Source organism: Dreissena polymorpha, chromosome 2 (genome assembly GCF_020536995.1).
Source record: "Dreissena polymorpha isolate Duluth1 chromosome 2, UMN_Dpol_1.0, whole genome shotgun sequence".
In the NCBI taxonomy this organism is placed as follows: domain Eukaryota; kingdom Metazoa; phylum Mollusca; class Bivalvia; order Myida; family Dreissenidae; genus Dreissena; species Dreissena polymorpha.
The window spans coordinates 40,062,843-40,084,091 of NC_068356.1; the positions used below are offsets into that span (position 1 = coordinate 40,062,843).

The 21,249-nt window shown below is 36.9% G+C and overlaps 1 protein-coding gene across 2 annotated transcripts in view; it reads right to left on the reverse strand.

Moving 5' to 3' along the window:
• LOC127866710 (nuclear factor of activated T-cells 5-like) overlaps positions 1–20,587 on the reverse strand; it is a 34,524-nt gene extending 13,937 nt beyond the window's left edge. For both annotated transcript variants that reach the window (XM_052407452.1, XM_052407451.1), the window contains exons 1-4: positions 20,305–20,587; positions 19,341–19,406; positions 9,767–9,822; positions 2,468–2,543 (exon numbers count right to left, since the gene is read on the reverse strand). In XM_052407452.1, coding sequence (XP_052263412.1) covers positions 2,468–2,543; positions 9,767–9,822; positions 19,341–19,406; positions 20,305–20,491 — 385 coding nt within the window. In that variant the 5' untranslated portion in view covers positions 20,492–20,587. The remainder of the gene's footprint in view (positions 1–2,467; positions 2,544–9,766; positions 9,823–19,340; positions 19,407–20,304) is intronic.
• Between the last annotated feature and the right edge of the window lie 662 nt (positions 20,588–21,249).

Consider the following 21,249-nt stretch of genomic DNA (forward strand, 5'->3'; position numbering starts at 1 on the left):
AATTAAAATCTTCAGCAGCTGATCATTTGGGTTATGTTCTGAGAAAACTGGGCATTATGCATGTGCGTAAAGTGTCGTCCCAGATAAGCCTGTGCAGTCTGCACAGGCTAATCAGCCTAATCAGGTAAAACACTTTCTGCCTAAACTTGATTTTCTATAAGGAGGGACTTCCTTGAAACAAATAATACCATAAAAGCGGAAAGTGTCGTCCCTGATTAGCCTGTGCGGACAGCATAGGCTAATCTGGGACGACACTTTACGCACATGCATTATGCCCAGTTTTCTCAAAACGCGGCTCATTTTTAAATGCAAAAATTTCACAAGAAAATGTCAGACTATTAAAGTCATGTGTTTTTGCTCTTGGTGCATTTTGCTCTTTCATAGGTTTCAGGGAGATTACATTGGCATGTATCATTTTTTGGCTTAATGGTGATTTAGAGGGAAATCTGTTTACATTGCAGAACCACATAATGCATTTTATGTGAATATGTTTACTCTATAACAACACCAGGATTGTTGCATACGCAGACACTTTGGAAATATTCCCTAGAACAGGCTATCTTCTACGTCAAGAAGTAACGCCACATATTTAATGTGTTTACATTATGCAATCATTTCATATGTGCAGATCAAATAATAAAGAAATATCAACCATAAGATTGAAGCTTAATTAAAGCTTAATTTGGAGTTAATATTTGGTGGGTCATAATGCCATCAGATTCATACAACTAGCAACTTCATCCTTGAATAATGAATATGTTAAAGGATTTGTTATTTTAAACTTACATTTTAACTGTTCATTCATTTATTGATACAATTATCTGTTGGTTTTAGTAAGCCATGGCATTTTATAGACACTAGTTCTGAACTGATACAATCCTCAGAGGGGAAAATGCACAGAAAGGAAAAGGGAATTTTAACTTCCTTTGTTAACATTAATTTGATTTATAATACATAATTTATTAGCATATGCTGAGATGACCTTAGTATCCTTTTCAAAGGGGGTACATATAACAATGCATACCTAAAAACAAATATAATTTGCCCTTTTTTTTTCTTTTTAATTAGCCGAGTGTTTAATTATTAATAATTCATTTCCACCATTAATCTTCAGTTGTTACATGCAAACCAGTTTCTTCAGAGATAAAAAAAACATCCATGCATTTCTCCCAAATAAAATAATTTTGTGCGTGAAATAAAACATCTTTTTAGTTTATAAAACAGAATGAAACCCATTTAAAATGCAAATACTTATTTTGGGTAAAAAAGCGCTTTAAAGTATTTTCTGGCTTGAAGCAATCCTATAAATAACTGTAATATTGAGGTGTGAAATCACTTTGTCTGGTGCCTAATGGAGTTTTGAAATATTGAGAAGGTCTGGAGAAAATCTTAACATTTCTTAGACTCATGCTGTTAACCAGGTTCCTGCAAAATAATTGATGTTCAAATTACAAAATATTATCAGGAAGCTAAAAAGCCAAAGTTCTTGTACTTCCTTCCATGGATGATTGTGTTTCATTTTACAAGGGCATGCTGACCCCAACATATTGATAACAAGAAACCGTCGGAGACGGGTGATGCTCCCTCAAAGGTTTTTTTTGTCACATTATTGCACTATATATTCAGATAAAAGGAAACGTCTTGAACGCACAGTAGTTGGGGGGACAAGAATTTTTTCATAGAAAATTTCAAAGGGCCATAACTCTGTGGAAAAATCATACGACCAGAACCCGCTGATAATATGCACATCTCCTCTTGGTTGTGAAGCTTCCCATAAAGTTTCATTGAATTCCGGTCATTTGTTGCTGAGAAATAGCCCGGACAAGAATTGCACTATATGTACAGTTAATGGAAAATTTCAAAGGGCCATAACTCTGTGAAAAATCATCCAACCAGAACCTGCTGATAATATGCACATCTCCTCTTGGTAGTGAAGCTTCCCATAAAGTTTCATTGAATTCCGGTCATTAGTTGCTGAGAAATAGCCCGGACAAAAAATTGTGCACCGACTGACAGACACACAGACAGACAGATGAAACGGCGATTATATGCTCCCCCCAAAATAAATTTTTGGGGAGCATAAAAAGCAAAATTTACAGCTCATTTTAAAAACTTAAATGCATGCGCATAAAGTGTCGTCCCAGACTTTCCGCCTTAACTGGATTTTAACCACCTAACTTCCAATGAATGAAAAATACCATACAAGTGAAAAGTGTCATTCCTGATTTTGTAAGAAGAGATTTCCTTAGAACAAAAAATACCATAGCAGGGGAGTGTCCTCCCTTACTAGCTGTGTGGACTGCACAGGCTAATCTGGGAAGACACTTTGCGCACATGCACTTATCCCCATATTTCCAGAGAAAGGCTAAAATATTTTGTCAGTTATAAATTGAAAAATAGCAAGACACTAAGAACACATTTATCTCTGGTTCCTTAAAAGAAAATTGGGGGACCCAGGAGAGCTTACCTTCAAGAATGTGTTGTTGCACAAGCTGTTGTCTGTCAGGACGGTGCGAGATTTTGAACCTCAAAGTGTCTCCAATCTGAAAGTAAAATTAAAGCATGTTTAGTGTCAATCAATCATTCTAATTTAGCTAGATTGTGTAAAAAGCCTAAGCTATAAATACATTTTTGAGAAATATATTCCTGGGAAAACCTGACACTACTATTTTTAGAAAGATCTGAAGAATGCTTAGTAAAGAGGAAATCAAGGCCTAACACCATATCCATTACACAACCTTCACACCCAAACATATGAATTATAAGCCACTTCATGCGAAAATTGGTTATGCCTTAAGGGGCTAGTGTAGCTCCAGGCTAGCCTGTGAATCTGCAAAGTCTGGTTAGGAGCTACAATGTTTGCTATAAAGTCACACAAGGTATTATGGTCTCATAAGACAGGGTTGCTCATCACAAGACTGCATGAATGCGCAGGCTGATCTGAAGCTAATAGAGCCACATATGGCAGCCACATATGGCATGAGACCCATTTTGGTATGATGCAGCACAGGTACAGTTACATGCATCAAGGGTTCTGACCCTTGTAGAAGACAACAATTGGTTTAATACTGAAAAGATAACAATAAATAGGTGAAATTGTTTCAAAGCTCTTAAATGAAATACAATTAAAACTAACAAAAAATTAAAGGTTTAATGTTAGTTTTTAAACAGTTGTTATTTATCTGTACAGTCAAACTACAATCATGAACATAATGTTACATTGCTTTTGTCAAAACCACAGTCACTTAAAAATGTCAAAGCTTCTGATACATGCTAAGAAACCTCAACTTGAAATGCGTAATATTGAAATAATATTTTTTGGAAAACAGGCATAGACCCTCATCACTGGGCATACATGAATTACACTCAATGAACTTCAGCTGTTAAATGTAAAAACCAAAGCAATAATTTCATAAGTGTGTGCATGAGACAGCAATACTTTAATAAGTGTGTGCATGAGACATCCCAGCAAATCACCTGAGCACTGCAGAGAACAGACCGGCAAACAAGACCAGACCAGAGATGCTGGTATACACTCTCTGACAGATGGTGATGCTGCTGGTATTCCATGAATTTTAATTATTGCTAAATGACAAACACACAGCTTAGATTAAAACTGTTCGGAAACATTTTATCTGAAATTAAAATGCCAAGAAAGCGGTGAAGTTTACTTCAGATCTATCAGTGTTTAGTCCCCAAGTCTGAATGTGTGGAATTGAGATGCTGCAAATGACAGATGAAAGTAACTTGGGTATTTCGTTCTTAGAAGTGCATGCCCACCCAGGGCCTTGCTCTGGGAAAACTGGGCTTAATGCATAGCCTGATGGGGGTATTGTTCCAGATTAGCTTGTGCAGTTCGCACAGCTAATGTGAGTCTTTCTTTAATTAAGCAAACAATTCTGGATCTTATTCTGATCAGCAATAATCCACAGTCTATTATTTCTAATAATAACACTTGAATAGTAAAAACTGCATAACATTAAAAAAATCAGTTAAGATGTTTACAAGAATTAGCTGTTTTTGAATGACATATATTTTTATAATTTCTTCTCATACAATGTTATGTTGACCTTTCGTAATGAAAATAGCAAAATGATCAATAGCTTGACATAATAGATGTTTTTAGAGCAAGGATAAATAAGATACTTTCCAGAATGCTTACTGACTTAGGCTCACAGCAGGAAGTAAGGATGATACAGTTCTATCTGCTACATGTGTTTGTACCAGATAGAACAGTTTCATATTCAGCACTATATGGGATTTTCTTTTTTATACTTTTAGCGAGGAGTCTTAATAACTTAAGGGAATGAAAGCTTACCTGAAAGTTATTGACGAAAATCAACACCAGAATGATGTTGCTAATGCATTTAGTGAAAGAAACATAGTCTGAACTCATCATTACGGAGCTATTTGCTTCATTGATTCAGTGTGAATTGTGTTTGCAAAACAATGAAATTATTGTTCATTTGTCATAACTAGGACAGAAATAGTTAGAAAACTAAACCCCTTATACATTTTAAACAACTTGAATTTATTAACAGCAAGAGCTGTCTCTATCGGAAGACATATGCCCCTGAAAAACGCTTTTTTGAAACCTAAACGCAGATTTTGAAATCTAAACGCGGACCCTAAGTTCAAGGTCAAAGGGGTCAACATTCTTTAGCGTATGGAAAGGCCTTGTCCATATACACATGCATACCAAATATGAAGGTTACATCTGAAGAGACATAGAAGTTATGAGCATTTTTCAAAACCTTTCAAAATTCAAGAACAACAAAATTTGTTGAAATGATATCCCCGCCAATATGCTTCTGGACACAAAAGTGTTATATTTGACACTCAAAAAAGCATGTTTTCAAGATACGAAGGGCCATCATCCTCTTATCCATATATATACTCATACCAAGTTTCAATGAAATCCAACAAAACACTTCCAAGATATTGCTCCGGACACAAAAGTGCCGGCCGGCCGGAAAGACGGATGGACGGACAACGCCAAAACAATATCCCTCCACCTATGGCGGGGGATAATTCAATTCATCTTGAATGCATTTGTATTCCATATGTGTGTGGAATTTCAGATACTAAATAAAAACAAGAGCTGTCAGAGGACAGCGCGCTCGACTATTCGAGTGCTTGACAGTATAACGTAAGCCATCATGGGGAAATTGTTCAAATTATTCAATAAGGTCAAGGTAAAAGTTCAGGTATATTTTCCACAATCTATTGAACATTTGTAAAGACATAAAACAAACTAATAAGATTTTGTTTTCAAGTTTGATAGCAATAGCTTGGGTGGGAAGTTTGGACGGTCCTTCAAAAATAAAGTAAATAAATATTATTTATTTTTTTGTAACCATGTTTTAAGAAAAAAATATTCGTTTTGGGTTGGGTGGGGTGGAGGGGGGTTGAGAGGGGGGTATAATGTGGGGTGTGGTCAATGATTAGACAAGAGGGCCAAGATGGCCCTAGTTTGCTCACCTGAGAGGAGTCACTTCATTCAATCTTTACCAAATGTCAAACTTGACCTAGATATTGTCCAGACAAACATCCTGGTCAAGTTTCATCATTATTTCATCTGCGAGTCATGATCAATGTACCTATGAAGTTTTATGATCCTAGGCGTAAGCATTCTTGAGTTATCATCCGGAAACCATTTTTCTAAGTTGAGTCACCGTAACCTTGACAGCCATTATGTGAATACGTTTTATGGCACTGTGATCTTGACCTTTGACCTAGTGACCTGATAATCAATAGGGGTCATCTGCGAGTCATGATCAAAATACCTATGAAGTTTCATGAACCTAGGCATAAGCGTTCTTGAGTTATCATCCAGAAACCATTTTACAATTTCAGGTCACCGTGACCTTGACCTTTGACCTCAAAATCAATAGGGGTCATCTGCGAGTCATGATCATTGTACCTATGAAGTTTCATGATCCTAGGCATAAGCGTTCTTGAGTTATAATCCAGAAACCATTTTACTATTTCAGGTCACCCTGACCTTGACCTTTTACCTAGTGACCTGAAAATCAATAGGGGTCATCTTCGAGTCATGATCAATGTACCTATTTAGTTTCGTGATCCTAGGCATAGGCTTTCTTGAGTTATCATCCGGAAACCATTTTACTGCTTTGGGTCACTGTGACCTTGACCTTTGACCTAGTGACCTGAAAATCAATAGGGGTCATTTACGAGTCATGATCAATGTACCTATGAAGTTTCATGATCCTATGCCTAAGCGTTCTTGAGTTATCATCCGAAACCATTTTACTATTTCGGGTCATCGTGACCTTGACCTTCGACCTAGTGACCTGAAAATCAATAGGGGTCATCTACAAGTTATGATCAATCTTCCTATGAAGTTTCATGATCCTAGGCCTAAGCATTCTTGAGTTATCATCCTGAAACCATTTTACTATTTCGGGTCATCGTGACCTTGACCTTTGACTTAGTGACCTGAAAATAAATAGAGGTTATCTGCGAGTCATGATCAATGTATCTATGAAGTTTAATGATCCTAGGTAAAGCGTTCTTGAGTTATCATCCGGAAACCATTTTACTGCTTTGGGTCACCGTGACCTTGACCTTTGACCTAGTGACCTGAAAATAAATAGGGTCATCTGCGAGTCATGATCAATGTATCTATGAAGTTTCATGATCCTAGGCATAAGTGTTCTTGAGTTATCATCCGGAAACCAGTTTACTATTTCGGGTCATCGTGACCTTGACCTTTGACCTAGTGACCTGAAAATCAATAGGGGTCATCTGCGAGTCATGATCAATGTACCTATGATGTTTCATGATTCTTGGCATAAGCGCTCTTGAGTTATCATCCGGAAACCATCTGGTGGACGGACGGACCGACATGAGCAAAACAATATACCCTCTTCTTCGAAAGTGGGGGGGGGGGGGGGGCATAATGAGAAAACTGCCCCCCTCCCAGCAGCCATGTTATTCAACTGACCGGAACTATTTTTTAACTCAACTCTTGTATCAAGAAAACAATTGTTCTGACCAAATTTCAAGAAAGTTGGGCCAAAAATGTGACTTCTACTGTGTTCACATGTTTTCACTATAATACATTTAGAGAAAAATGCCCCGCCCACTGGCGGCCATGTTTTTTCACCGATCCCGACCATTTTCAACCTCGGCCGAGATATCAATAAAAACAATGTTTTGACCAACTTTCATGATGATTGGGCAAAAATTGTGACTTCTAGAGTGTTGACAAGGTTTCTCTTTAGCCAAATAGGGAAAACTGCCACTATATACATATAGAGAAAAATGCCCCGCCCACTGGCAGCCATGTTTTTCCACCGATCTCGACCATTTTCGAACTCGTCTGAGACATCAATTGAACCAATGTTTTGACCAACTTTCATGATGATTGGGCAAAAATTGTGACTTCAAGAGTGTTTTCAAGGTTTCTCTATAGCAAAATAAGGAAAACTGCCCCGCTCACTGGTGGCCATGTTTTTCAACGGATAGGAACCACTTTTAAACTCAACCAAGATATCATTAAGACAACATTTTGACAAAATTACATGAAGATTGGGCATGAAATGTGACTTCTAAAGTGTTTACAAGGTTTTTCTGTTTTTTTTTACCTAGTGACCTAGTTTTTGACCCGGCACAACCCAGTTTCGAACTTGGCCTAGATTTCATTGGGACAAAGCTTCAGACCAAGTTTCATGAAGATGGGGCAAGAAATGTGGCCCCTAGAGTGTTTACGAGCAAATGTTAACGGACAAACGGACGGACGGACATATGACGGCCACAAAAGCTCACCTGAGCAATCAGGTGAGCTAAAAAAGGAAAAAATAATTTATTTTACAAAAAAATTGGGGGGATTCTGGGTTGGGGCGTGGGGTATTGTTTGGGTGGAATCCATTGTGGTATTCAGGTAAGTGTTGTTTTGTCAAAGTATTAATAAAATCTGATCATAAATAAAAAAAAGTTATGGCAATGTAACAAAAGTAATATGCATATTATAAGTGAACAAGAATGTCAAACTGTCACAAGATACGCCGGTTTGAAGGTTATGGACAACTTGATAACTTTACCATGACACATATTTGAAATTGACCTACATATCATCTAGACACAACTTCTGACCAAATTTGGTGAAGATTGGATGAAAACTACTTTAATTAGAGAGCGGACACCATGCTAAATGCTTGAAATGCACTAAGTGACCTTGTGATCTAGTTTTTGACCCGGCATGACCCATATTTGAACTTGACCTAGATATTGTCTAGACACAACTTCTGACCAAAATTGGTGAAGATTGGATGAAAACTACTTCAATTAGAGAGCGGACACCATGCTAAATGCTTGAAATGCACTAAGTGACCCTGTGACCTAGTTTTTGACCCTGCATGACCCATATTCGAACTTGACCTAGATATTGTCTAGATAATACTTCTGACCAAGTTTGGTGAAGATCGGATGAAAACTATTTGAATTAGAGAGCGGAAACTGGTGTGGACTCCGCCCGCCTGCCGCCAAGGTGAAACTATAATACGTCCCGTTTTTTTAAAACGGGCATATAAAAAAAGGGCATAATTCTTACAAAATGCTTGATACAGTTGTCTGCTCTTGTTTATAGATTGGGGTCATGTTGGTAAAGAAGTTTGCAAAATATGAAAGCAATATGTCAAGGGACAATGAAAATATTTGAAGTGGTACGCAAACTTTAACATATGTTTGTAAGTGAAAAAAGGGCCATAATTCTTACAAAATGCTGATACAGTTGTCTGCTCTTGTTTATAGGTTGGGGTCATGTTGGTAAAGAAGTATGCAAAATATTAAAGCAATATGTCAAGGGACAATGAATATATTTGGGGTGGTACGCAAACTTTAACATTTGCACGCTAACGGGAACACTAACGCCGACGCCGGGGTGAGTAGGATAGCTCCACTATATATATTTCATATATAATAGTCGAGCTAAAAATCACATAAACAAGAAAATACTTTTTTATCAAATTAAATCTTTATTTATTTTTTATACGAACTCAATTACCACAATTGACTGACAGTCAAGGCTGCTGCGTTGCATCGCTTACCTCTTGAACACCTATTACACCAGTTTTGTTTTTGCCTTCAGGTTGCAGTATTTGGAGTATTTCTTAGAAATTTCAGGGACAGTAATAGTTTCAGAGAATTCTCCCCAGCTGTGCCTATTTTGCTTTTAGTGCACAGGTGAGAACTAGAATATCACCACTTATTTTTGCTTCATTACATTAATTCAATATAATGGCATCTTCTTTAAGTTATTTAATGACCATAACTTTGTGGATGAACAAACATTGACCTTTTACGAGAGATTTGTAAATGGCTTGGTGAAGAGAACATGTGTTTGCAAGCGGTGTTTCATACAGCTGTTAATGGCAGTGTAATGATCAATTCAGCATTAAATGCAGCAAATTCAGAAATAAAGAGTGTACAATTTGAAGTTGTATAAAGAAAACTGCAAGGACTGGTGGTGACTTATTTCCACCCCTAACCCTTTCCCTGCTCAGACACAAAGTGAAAATGGCTATATACCACCAACATATAAAGAGAACAGCCTGGGAATAACTCACGGTCTGTTCAGGTCCTATGCTGTTTGCCACTCATCAGTATCTCAGGGTTGGAAAAAAAGCATTTTAAAACTTGAAATTAATAAGACAGATCTTTAACTTAATTAAATTTTATAAGGGACTACCAAAGCGTTAAAAAGTGCATCTGAGTGGGAAAGGGCCAACGTTTTAATTCTCACCTTTGCCCTTTCCAGGTTCTTCTTCTGTTCCATAAATGCAAGGGGAGTCTTGGGGGCTGAAAGAACAACATGGGAACTGATAAATCAAGGTAGACAACATTTGAGTCACCCTCTGAGAAAACAGGGCTTAGTGAATGTGCTTTAAATGTCCTCCCAGATAACAGGGCTTAGTGAATGTGCTTTAAATGTCCTCCCAGATAACAGGGCTTAGTGAATGTGCTTTAAATGTCCTCCCAGATAAGCATTTGAAATCTGCACAGGCTAATCATGGACAACACATTCCACCTGGACTGGATTTTCCTTTAGAACAGACATCCTTTAAATGAAAAACGTCCAATAAGCAGAAAGTGTTGTGCGTGCTAAGCCTGTGAGGACTACACCGGCTATTCTCAGACGATACTTTAAGCACATGCACTAAACCCTGTTTTAAAAAGAAATTGTCTCATTGTTAGCAGCTGGTCTTATAAAGTCAGGGGTTCTGAAATATGCTGTCCGAGTTGCCCGAGTCGTCAATTTACCCTTCCAGGCAAGCAGTTTTTGAAAGCTGGCTTGTCCGGGGACAAGTAAAATTTCCGTGATAAAATTTGTTTCGAGAACGAAACTTCAATATTTTTCGAAAATAAAAAACGAAGTTTATATAAATAGCTTATGATTAATCTGCGGACTAGCACACTTTTTTAACCGGAGGTATGTTATTTTCCGATAATAATTATTCAATGTGGTAAACCAGTCCACGAGTATATATAGCAACAGCCAATCACGCATAAGAAAACAATTTTAATCAGGGACCTATGTCCCTGTTTTAATAGAGAAACCAGCACACATGTGTATAGCAACAGCCAATCACCATAAGAATTTTACGATAACACTTTTCGTACATTGCAAATGGCCGCATACATGTTCTAACGACCTGCATTCCATTTTTATATAATAAAACCACTTTAACGTCTAGCCATGATGCTAATCAGACCAATGATAAAATCAGTTCGGCGTCGGAAAAGAAGAGAAAAGCCAAGTATGAATATGATAAACACACGACGCCAAGCGGAAACGAGAATTTTTTGAGTCTTGGGTAATTGATTTTCCTTGGCTTGAAACGTTGCCGTTGTGTGTAAATGTAAACTTCGTAAGGAGTTTCCTTTATTAGCGGATAATTATATACTTATAATTAACGGAGATTATTTTATTTCAAGTGAATTGTGTAGTCATGTTGAGATTATTAAATATGATTTTATTTCAAGTGAATTGTGTAGTCATGTTGAGATTATTAAATATCCGAGATGGTACATGTATCATGTTAGTCGAACTTGTTTACGCTCTCAAATATTAAGCTACTTTTTATAATGGTAATATTTGGAGTTCCAAAGAATTTAGCCCACATAAAAAGTATCTCTAAATTCTTTGCGCGTCTTATAAATAAGACTAGTATCATGTGTGACTTAAACGTGATCTTATTATATGCACATCTTGCTTGTATTTTTTGTTCAATTTTCTAGTTAACTATGTTTATAATTTAAAATAGAAGTTAACAAAAGTGTATGCTTGTATTATTTGCTTAATTAGTAATGACCTTTTCCTTTATCTATCTTAAAAGTACGGACAAGTACTTCTTTGGTACGGACAAGTGAATTTGTGGGTCCAACTTGTCCGTGGACAATTAGACTCTTAAAATATTTCAGAACCCCTGAAAGTAATATTTTATGTGTTAATATGAATTTTACATGTGCCTTTTTCATTCCCCTTGTTGCAATATATTCCCCATAACAACATCATTGGCATCTTGAAACATACTTTTCAAAGAACATATTTTATATGTTGTAGATGCATGTTGTGACCAAAATAACACCAACTTACTACTTATAATGTCACGCTTATGTCGCTAATATCATAGTCATAAGCTTACATGCTTGGAATGTAGAAGTATTAGATAGTAAATACCACAGCCATACTTTTACTGTAGATATTATTGAGTCTGACTTTAACAATAGCACCCATCCAGCAAAAACATACAGCTGATGTGGCAGAACAAGGCAACGGGATAGTTTCTTGGCATGGACAAAAGAAATAATGCAAAAAAACATCAGAAAATTACATTCAGACTTTCCCATTGGTAATTATTATTATATACATGTACTAGCACAGCTGTACAATATGGGGCCACAACTAGTATATGGACATCTTGTACTAGCACAGCTGCACAATATGGGGCCACAACTAGTATATGGACATCTTGTACTAGCACAGCTGCACAATATGGGGCCACAACTAGTATATGGACATCTACAGCTGTACAATATGGGGCCACAACTAGTATATGGACATCTACAGCTGTACAATATGGGGCCACAACTAGTATATGGACATCTGTACAATATGGGGCCACAACTAGTATATGGACAGCTGTACAATATGGGGCCACAACTAGTATATGGACAGCTGTACAATATGGGGCCACAACTAGTATATGGACTTCTTTTTTTCATAGGAGTCATGTTCTGGAAAAATTGGGCCTACTGCACGTTTATAAAGTATTGTCCCGATTAGCCTGCGCAGTCTTTACTTAGCTAAAATCCAGTTTAGTCGAAGAGTGTCATCCCTGATTAGCCTGTGTAGACTATACAAGCTAATCTGGGACAACACTATTAGCAATTGCATTAAGCCCCGTTTTCCCAGAGCGAGGCTCATTTGTTTTTCAACTCCTTCTAGAGAGGATCCAGCACATGTACCAAACAGGACAAAACTACTTCCATTCAACCAATGTCTTGGTGATACTACATTCCATTGATTACATTCAATTTTAAGAATTTTATCAGAGGTGTTTTATGGTCTAAAGATATGATTTATTAAATTTTCCACTTCTAAGGTTTTCAAAGATAGGCAAGAAATTGCTATCAAATTGTGTTTTTTAAAAGGTGTTTAAAAAGTAATCTAGAGGTTCCAGGATGTTCCATGAAGAAATATCTTCCACAGAGATTAGAAGCTATAAATGTTCTGTTTTTGCTATTACCCACAGGCTATTTGTTTATTTTCAGAATAATAGACAAGTTTGAAACACTAACCAGGATGAGAGACTGACAATAAAATGAAAATAGCAGCCATAGATGCAGACATGAACACTGTAATCAAACTAGGTAAGAAAAGGATCATGCTGAAAGCAGTTTAGTTTTAGAGACTCAAGTTTATTTTCAGGGTAAAATAATGAAATTAATTTGAGAACCCCTTAAGTAATTGAGTTAATTATCTCAATATAACCAGATATTGACTCAATATTAAAGCCATGTTTGATAAATAAATTTGATTTGTGGTAGACAACTGATTCAGGTCTTGGAGACCAATGGAAAACAATTTCTACTGAATACCACGAGATCATTACCAAATGGCTAGCTACGTCTTTAACAAAAGTCTTAAACACATGGTGAAGGCTCTGATGATAAATTTCCTTTGAAAAGTTTAAAACACAAGTTTTCACATAAACAAATGATGACAGTATTTATTTACTTGACGACTGATAAATGTTAAAATGAGTTAACCAGACCTGTGGAGAAGAGGTCATTGACCTCAGCCATGATTATCTTGTAAGGTCAAAAGATGAGCAGATCTTAATTTGTAGTGATTAATACTCAGTAATTTCCAGAAATTGATTAATATGTGTTTTAGATCTCGGTTTTTTATTTTCAGGAACTTAAGGAAACAATTGCTCATGCTATTGGTTACAAGAATTACACACAGCAATAAAAACAGTCACTCATTCCAGGAGTCACTCAAACATGAGTAACTTGTATTAAGGGTATGTTAAATATATTCGCAAACTATAATTCACTGTTCCTTGTTGATAGTCAAAATTATCTTAAAACGATTACTCAAAATATCAAGTTTAATTAGTTCACAACTATGCACCAAATTAAACATGTACAGTGTAAACATGTTATCAACAAGATGGTGCAAAATATGGCAAATCATTAATATTCATTTAGTTATTACAATCAATGAAGACTCAATACTGACTCAGTCTATTACCCCAGGACCCCCCTCAAACAAACCCAATCCCCATTATTAAGGCAAAGCCTAAAGGTTCATCAGCATCAGCTGTTTGCCCATTGTACCCACATGTGGCTTGCATTATAGAGACCATAAGCACCTATTAGCTTTCATTACACAAGGAATTCATGATCATTCACAACAGATAATTAATAGGTGATCTAAAATTAATAACAGACTCAGTGAGAGAGGAGCATGGGTATTTGCCAATCAAGTGAGCCTCCTGGTTTTCAACAAATGAGCTGTTTGTTTAATTCATAGAATTATTACCCAGATAGCAAGGGTTTTAAGACATCATATTTTTAACCCAGATTTCACACAGATGATCAAATGGGAAAATACTGCAACGGGACCAATTAGATATCTGGGAATTCCAAAGCTTGTTTGTTTGTACAGAAAAGAGCAAGGAATGTTCGCTCTTAAAATTGTTTCCCAATAATGACTGTAGAATATTCTCAGACCATCCCTTACCAGAAGTCTCCCCATGACAGCATGCTAGACTACCATCCCTTACCAGAAGTCTCCCCATGACAGCATGCTAGACTATCAGACCATCCCTTACCAGAAGTCTCCCCATGACAGCATGCTAGACTATCAGACCATCCCTTACCAGAAGTCTCCCCAGGACAGCATGCTAGACTATCAGACCATCCCTTACCAGAAGTCTCCCCATGACAGCATGCTAGACTATCAGACCATCCCTTACCAGAAGTCTCCCCATGACAGCATGCTAGACTATTCTTCTGCTTTGATAGTACAATTTATGTTTCTATCAGTCAACAAAAGTTATGACCACAAAGACATACTTGAAGTTGAATATCTTTAGTAGTTATATAGTGTATTTTAACTAAAAGATGTGACTTAAAGATGAATACATTAAAACAAGAATTGTGACCAGATAGGATATATTGCTAGCAAATATTTCCTGAATATTTTCTAAGGACAAAAAGTGGCATAATTCTGCTTAATTGCAGATCAGAGGGTTTTGGTGTGTGACCTCATGATAATCCCCACAACATGTGTGAAATTCAATTGAATATCTTTAGTAGTTACAGTAAAACCCAGATGTTTCATTTTAACCTTGACCAATATTTCAAGTACAACTAGAGTGTTAACAAGGTTTTACTATAGCCATATATAGCCATATAAGGGAAAATGCCCCGTCCTTTGGCAGCAATATTTTTCAAACCAAACGTAATCATTTTCAAACACATCCAATATATCACTGAGACCAATCTTCTGACCAAATTTCATGAAGATTGGACAATAAATGTGGCATCTACAGTGTTAACAAGGCAAATATTGACACCGCATGCCGCACAACGGACAAAAGGCGATCGCAATAGCTCACCATGAGCACAATGTGATCAGGTGAGCTAAAAAGAGGCATAATTCTGCTAAATTGAAGGTCAGAGTTATGTCACATGGTCAGTGACCTAAAACATAGACCGCCCCCCCCTCACATGTGTGAAGTTTCAATTGAATACCTGTCATACAAACAGTGATATGAAGAAGTTGCATGTTTACCTTAGCCCGAGCACAACACAAAAGCTTATGCAGATGCTGACATTAAGGTCAGAAATATAGCTCCGACTACTTGGTGAATAATCAATATTAAAATGTCAGTTTGGGATAATGCACCCATATCATGGTAGGTAGTGGCTGATTATGAATTTTTTGGGGGGGACACCCTTTTCTGCCTAAACTGGATTTTTGCTAAGAAGGAACTACCTTACAACGAACAAGAGATGTGTTCGTCAGAAACCCAATGCCCCCTATTGCGCCGCTTTGAAATAAAATTTCAATATATCATTCGGCAGGTTTAGAAATTATCTCCCTTTAAAGCTTATTACTTCCCTTGGATTGTATTTTTTGACTTTTGACATTGAAGGATGACCTTGACCTTTCACCACCCACAATGTGCAGCTTCATGAGATACACATGCATGCACATTATCAAGTTGCTATCTTCAATATTCAAAATGTTATGACTTAACTTCAATATTGCAAATAGAGAATACTAGGTCGGTGCCGAATAAAGCAAAGTTCATTTTGCGAGGCTTAGAAAATCTGAACCACGAGCCTTGGCGAGTGGTTCAGATTTTCGTGCCGAGCAAGATAAACTTTGCTTTATTCGGCACCGACCTAAAATTCGATTTATCCCATCAAATTTCTTAGTCGTAAATAACTTCTTTAAAAATAGAATAGGAAAATCGAACTAGACGGAAAATCCCAAAGATATTTTAAGCAAACATTGTTTCATTATTTTAATCGTGTCGAGCCTAATACATTAGAAAAAGATCACTAACTAACCTGTTTTTCTGTTTATCATACCTCTACGTCCCCGATTTTTAAGAAATAATGAAAAAAAGACACTTAACAACTGCATATTTAGCGTGAAACAACATGTATTGTGTCGTATGACGTGTTAATAATGACGTCACAAGTACGCGCTCTTAATATTTGTAAATAATGTTTATTTGATTTTTGAGTTGCATTATGTGTTAAAAATATATTACATCTTGGTATCAAATTGTTTGTTTTGTTGAATCTGATTCGATTTTACTAACAAGAGTTCCGCGGTCGGAGATGACCGCATTGAAGCCGGATTTTTGATTTAAATGACAGGAAAGTACCTTTCGTGTTTTTGTCAATGCAATACTTAAATTACTGAAATATTGTTCAAAGGTCAAAATGAAATGTAAGTACTTTTCAAGGCATGAGCAAACCTTGTGTTATGTTTTGAATGCATGCATATACATGAACAACAATAACATTTAAGGTCACAAATATGAACTTGAATTGACAATTAGGAAAGTTTGATCTCAATTTTTTTAAGCATACCAAAGTTAAATCATGAAAAAAATATTCACATTTAAGGTCACTGTCAATTGAAAGACTTTAAAATGACCAGTTGTTCTCTTGACCAGTGGTCATCTGTTAGTCATGGCAAAGTCCATGTCCAAGCATACGAAAGTTAAAACAACTTTTAATTTTTAACATTCAAGGTCACAGTGACCTTGACCTTCAATGACCTTAAAATGACCAATTGTCATCTACTAGTGCTGGCCAACCTTCATGTCCAGTTTGAAGACTGTAAGTCCAAGCATAAGAAAGTTATACCATGAAATAAGAATTTTAACATTTTTACATTCAAGGTCACGGTGACCTTGACCTTAAAATGACCAGTGGTCATCTACTAGTTCTGGCCAACCTTCATATCAAGTTTGAAGACTCTAGGTCTAAGCATACCAAAGTATTAACAACTTTAACATATTTACATCCAAGGTCACAGTGACCTCGACCTTCAAATGAATGACCTTGAAATGACCAGTGGTCATCTAAGTGTGCTTGCAAACCTTTACGTCAAGTTTGAGATTCTAGGTCCAAGCATACCAAAATTACAACAATTTTAACATTTTAACATTTAAGTTCACAGTGACCTTGACCTTCAAATGAATGACATTGAAATGAATGACCTTGAAATGACCAGTGGTCATCTAAGTGTGCTTGCAAACCTTTACGTCAAGTTTGAGATTCTCGGTCCAAGCATACCAAAGTTATAACAATTTTAACATTTTAACATTGAAGGTCACAGTGACCTTGACCTTCAAATGAATGACATTGAAATGAGCAGTGGTGATCTTCTAGTACTGGCCAACCTTTATGTCAAGTTTGAAGACTCTAGGTACAAGCATACCAAAGTTATAACATGGAATAAGAACTTTAACATTTTTACCTACCAAAGTTATAAGAACTTTAACATTTTTACATTCAAGGTCACAGTGACCTTGACCTTAGAATGAATGACCTTGAAATGACCAGTGGTCATCTAAGTGTGCTTGCAAACCTTCATGTCAAGTTTGAAGACTCTATGTCCAAGCATACCAAAGTTATAACAATTTTAACATTTTAACATTTAAGGTCACAGTGACCTTGACCTTCAAATGAATGACATTGAAATGACCAGTGGTCATCTTCTAGTACTGGCCAATCTTTATTTCAAGTTTGAAGACTCTAGGTACAAGCATACCAAAGTTATAACATGAAATAAGAACTTTAACATTTTTACATTCAAGGTCACAGTGACCTTGACCTTCAAATGAATGACCTTGAAATGTCCAGTGGTTACTTACTAGTTCTGGCCAACCTTCATGTCAAGTTTCAAGACTCTAGGTCCAAGCATACCAAAGTTATAACAACTTTAACATTTTTACATTCAAGGTCACAGTGACCTTGACCTTCAAATGAATGACCTTGAAATGTCCAGTGGTTACTTACTAGTTCTGGCCAACCTTCATGTCAAGTTTCAAGACTCTAGGTCCAAGCATACCAAAGTTATAACAACTTTAACATTTTTATATTGAAGGTCACAGTGACCTTCACCTTCAAATGAATGACCTTGAAATGACCAGTGGTCATCTGTTAATCCTGGCCAACCTTCATGTCAAGTTTGAAGACTCTAGGTCCAAGCATACCAAAGTTATACCATGAAATAAGAACTTTAACATTTTTACATTCAAGGTCACAGTGACCTTGACCTTCAAATGAATGACCTTGAAATGACCAGTGGTTACTAACTAGTTATGGCCAACCTTCATGTCAAGTTTCAAGACTCTAGGTCCAAGCATACCAAAGTTATAAGAACTTTAACATTTTTTATATTGAAGGTCACAGTGACCTTGACCTTCAAATGAATGACCTTGAAATGACCAGTGGTCATCTGTTAATCCTGGCCAACCTTCATGTCAAGTTTGAAGACTCTAGGTCCAAGCATACCAAAGTTATACCATGAAATAAGAACTTTAACATTTTCGAGCACGCCGCCACCCCGCCCGCCCGCCCGCCACCCCGCCCGCCCGACAACATCAATCTATACCACCTCTTCTTCAAAGAAGGAGGCATAAAAACTCCATACAAGTGGAAAGTTTTGTCCCTCATTAGCCTGTGTGGACTGCACTGGCTTCGTTGGGCTGACACTTTAGGCACAAGCGTTATAAGCCCTGTTCTCCCAGACCAAAGCTCATTTCCAGCAGCAAACTGATTTGAGGAAGCATCTTAAGAGTTATGCCAAAGAAAAACCTCAAAAGATGCATCACAGCTTGAGAGGTCTTCCAACAATAAACAATCCTTAGAGTACATATCACCCTGCCAAATCTACACATCCTTTGTGTCTTGCATTCTGATGTTAGTGGAAATAATGTTTCATTTCCACCACTCTGAAGATGGTACTATTACTGCACATCAGGGAGCAATTCACATACCAATATTTATTTGCAGACAAATAAAGTTTATTGAAATACCAGAATGAACACACATAAATGCATTAACATTGAAACAAAGGTTTGGTTAAGAGGTTGGGGGTTTGATGAAGAATTTCATAAGATATTATAAGTGATACAGCAGAGAAGTTGATGAAACTGACAACTAAGGATTTGCACAATCTATGACGGCTCAGAATTTAGATTTTTTATTTCCAATAAACATCAGAATTTAAGACACAATGTTAACCCCCATAACTACATAATGCCACCTACATGGGTATATTCCTTGGTCCACAAGTTCATTGAGCGATCGTCTCATCATCAACTTCCTTTTCAGGGCTGAAATACATACACACATATAACAAACCATGTTATGTGCTTACATTACACACTTTACATGTACTGTACATAAAACAAACAATTTATCTCTTATGCACTTACAATATAAACTTGAAAGGTAGGCATAATAATGTATTGTGAAAAGTGCAGCTGTTATGTTGCTCAGTTGCAACAGCATAAGTATGCAACACAAGAAACATTTGTTGCTTTGCAGTAATTGTTGCTTCCAAGATTATAAAAAAAACATTGCTTTTGTGTGCATCAAGATGTTATATTTTTGTATTATTGTTTCACTTTTTTATCCATTCCCATTTGTCTCAACTTGTTTTGATTAATAAATTAGGTGAAAATTACAGTCAGACATCATTCATGTTCACTCAATACTTTCTGCTCCTAGATGGACTTTGGCATATTGGGTTAGAAACGTTTGTATTAATGAATAAGTTTCCATGTACTACTATGCACGGAAATTCAACTAATGAAATTACACATTACTAAAACCATTACAGGTTTGCAGGATTTGCCTAGTATTGTTTACCATTACCATTACACTAATGGATAATTACCACTTGCCAATCAAATCATCGTTGCTTCCATACCTCATTCAAGCTTTTGAAAAAAAGTGTTATTTCATAGAGATTGAGTCATAAAAATGGCTTGAGAGAGGTAACAAGGTTTTTCTAAGATTTGACCCGGTTACTTAGATTTAGGACGCTTGTGACCCAGATTATAAATTAGCCTTGATATTGTCAAGATAAACAATCATCAAGATTTAGTCATAGATGTGGCTTTTAAAGTGGTAATACGATTTTTTTAAGATTTGACATCGTGACCTAGTTTTCAGACGCATGTCACCGAGATTGAAACTTGATCTAGACACACACACATACAAACTCACATTCTTTATTTTTGTCGAGTGTCACCATCAGCGATGCCTCGTCTGTCATCTGCTGTGGACTCATGGGTGACTGGGGTTCCTGTTTCACCTCACTGCCCTCACCACCCGAGCAGCCTGTGACGCCCATGTTTGAGTCCTCGCATGAGTTGGCGGCCGCGCGGGCGCGTTCAGCAGCAAGTTGGTCCATCTGGCAATCCTTACAGTAGAACTTGTGAAAGTATTGGATGGCCTCCTGTTCTAAAAGTGAGCTGGGGTAGAGCGGCGTCCATGGGGGGCTGGTGGTTGTGTCTGAAACGGGAAGGAAAAAAATTATAAAAACAAGACATATGAGCCTCTCCATGAGGCTAATCAGGGAAGATACTTTCCACCTGGACTGCATTTTCATATAGAAGAGACTTCCTATAAACGAAAAAATTGCATAAAAATGGAAAGTGACACTTTTACAAACATGCATTAAGAGCAGTTTCCACAGAGACTCGTACTTGTATCTTCAACAGGAAGGTATACCAATCGAACAACAAGTACAACTTTGATCAAATGTGGCTTTCATGTTCATATCTTCAAGTAAAATGACAAGAACTGTTGAATAAAGTTTGACTGCATTAAAAGTTTTTAGACTGAGTTCTTGTCTGTTTCCAAGCTAAAAACCGATGCTTGAAATCTCTTGAAAGAACTCTGAAGATGAGGTCAAACTCATAACCCCCATATCCATAAGTATGTATGGGTCTCATGACTTGCACTATATTACAGTCAAGGTTGCACAAGTCACTTGACTCACACTTACCTGAGGAACAATTCATGAGCTCCGCCTCTCGTGTGATACGTCATCACACAAGCCACTTGAGTGTTACAAACTCTTGGAACAATTGACTAGCGTAATATTTCGTATGTATGTCTTGGTCTTGTATTAGGAGGGGAAACTGTTGTTTCTTATAATGTGGCTCA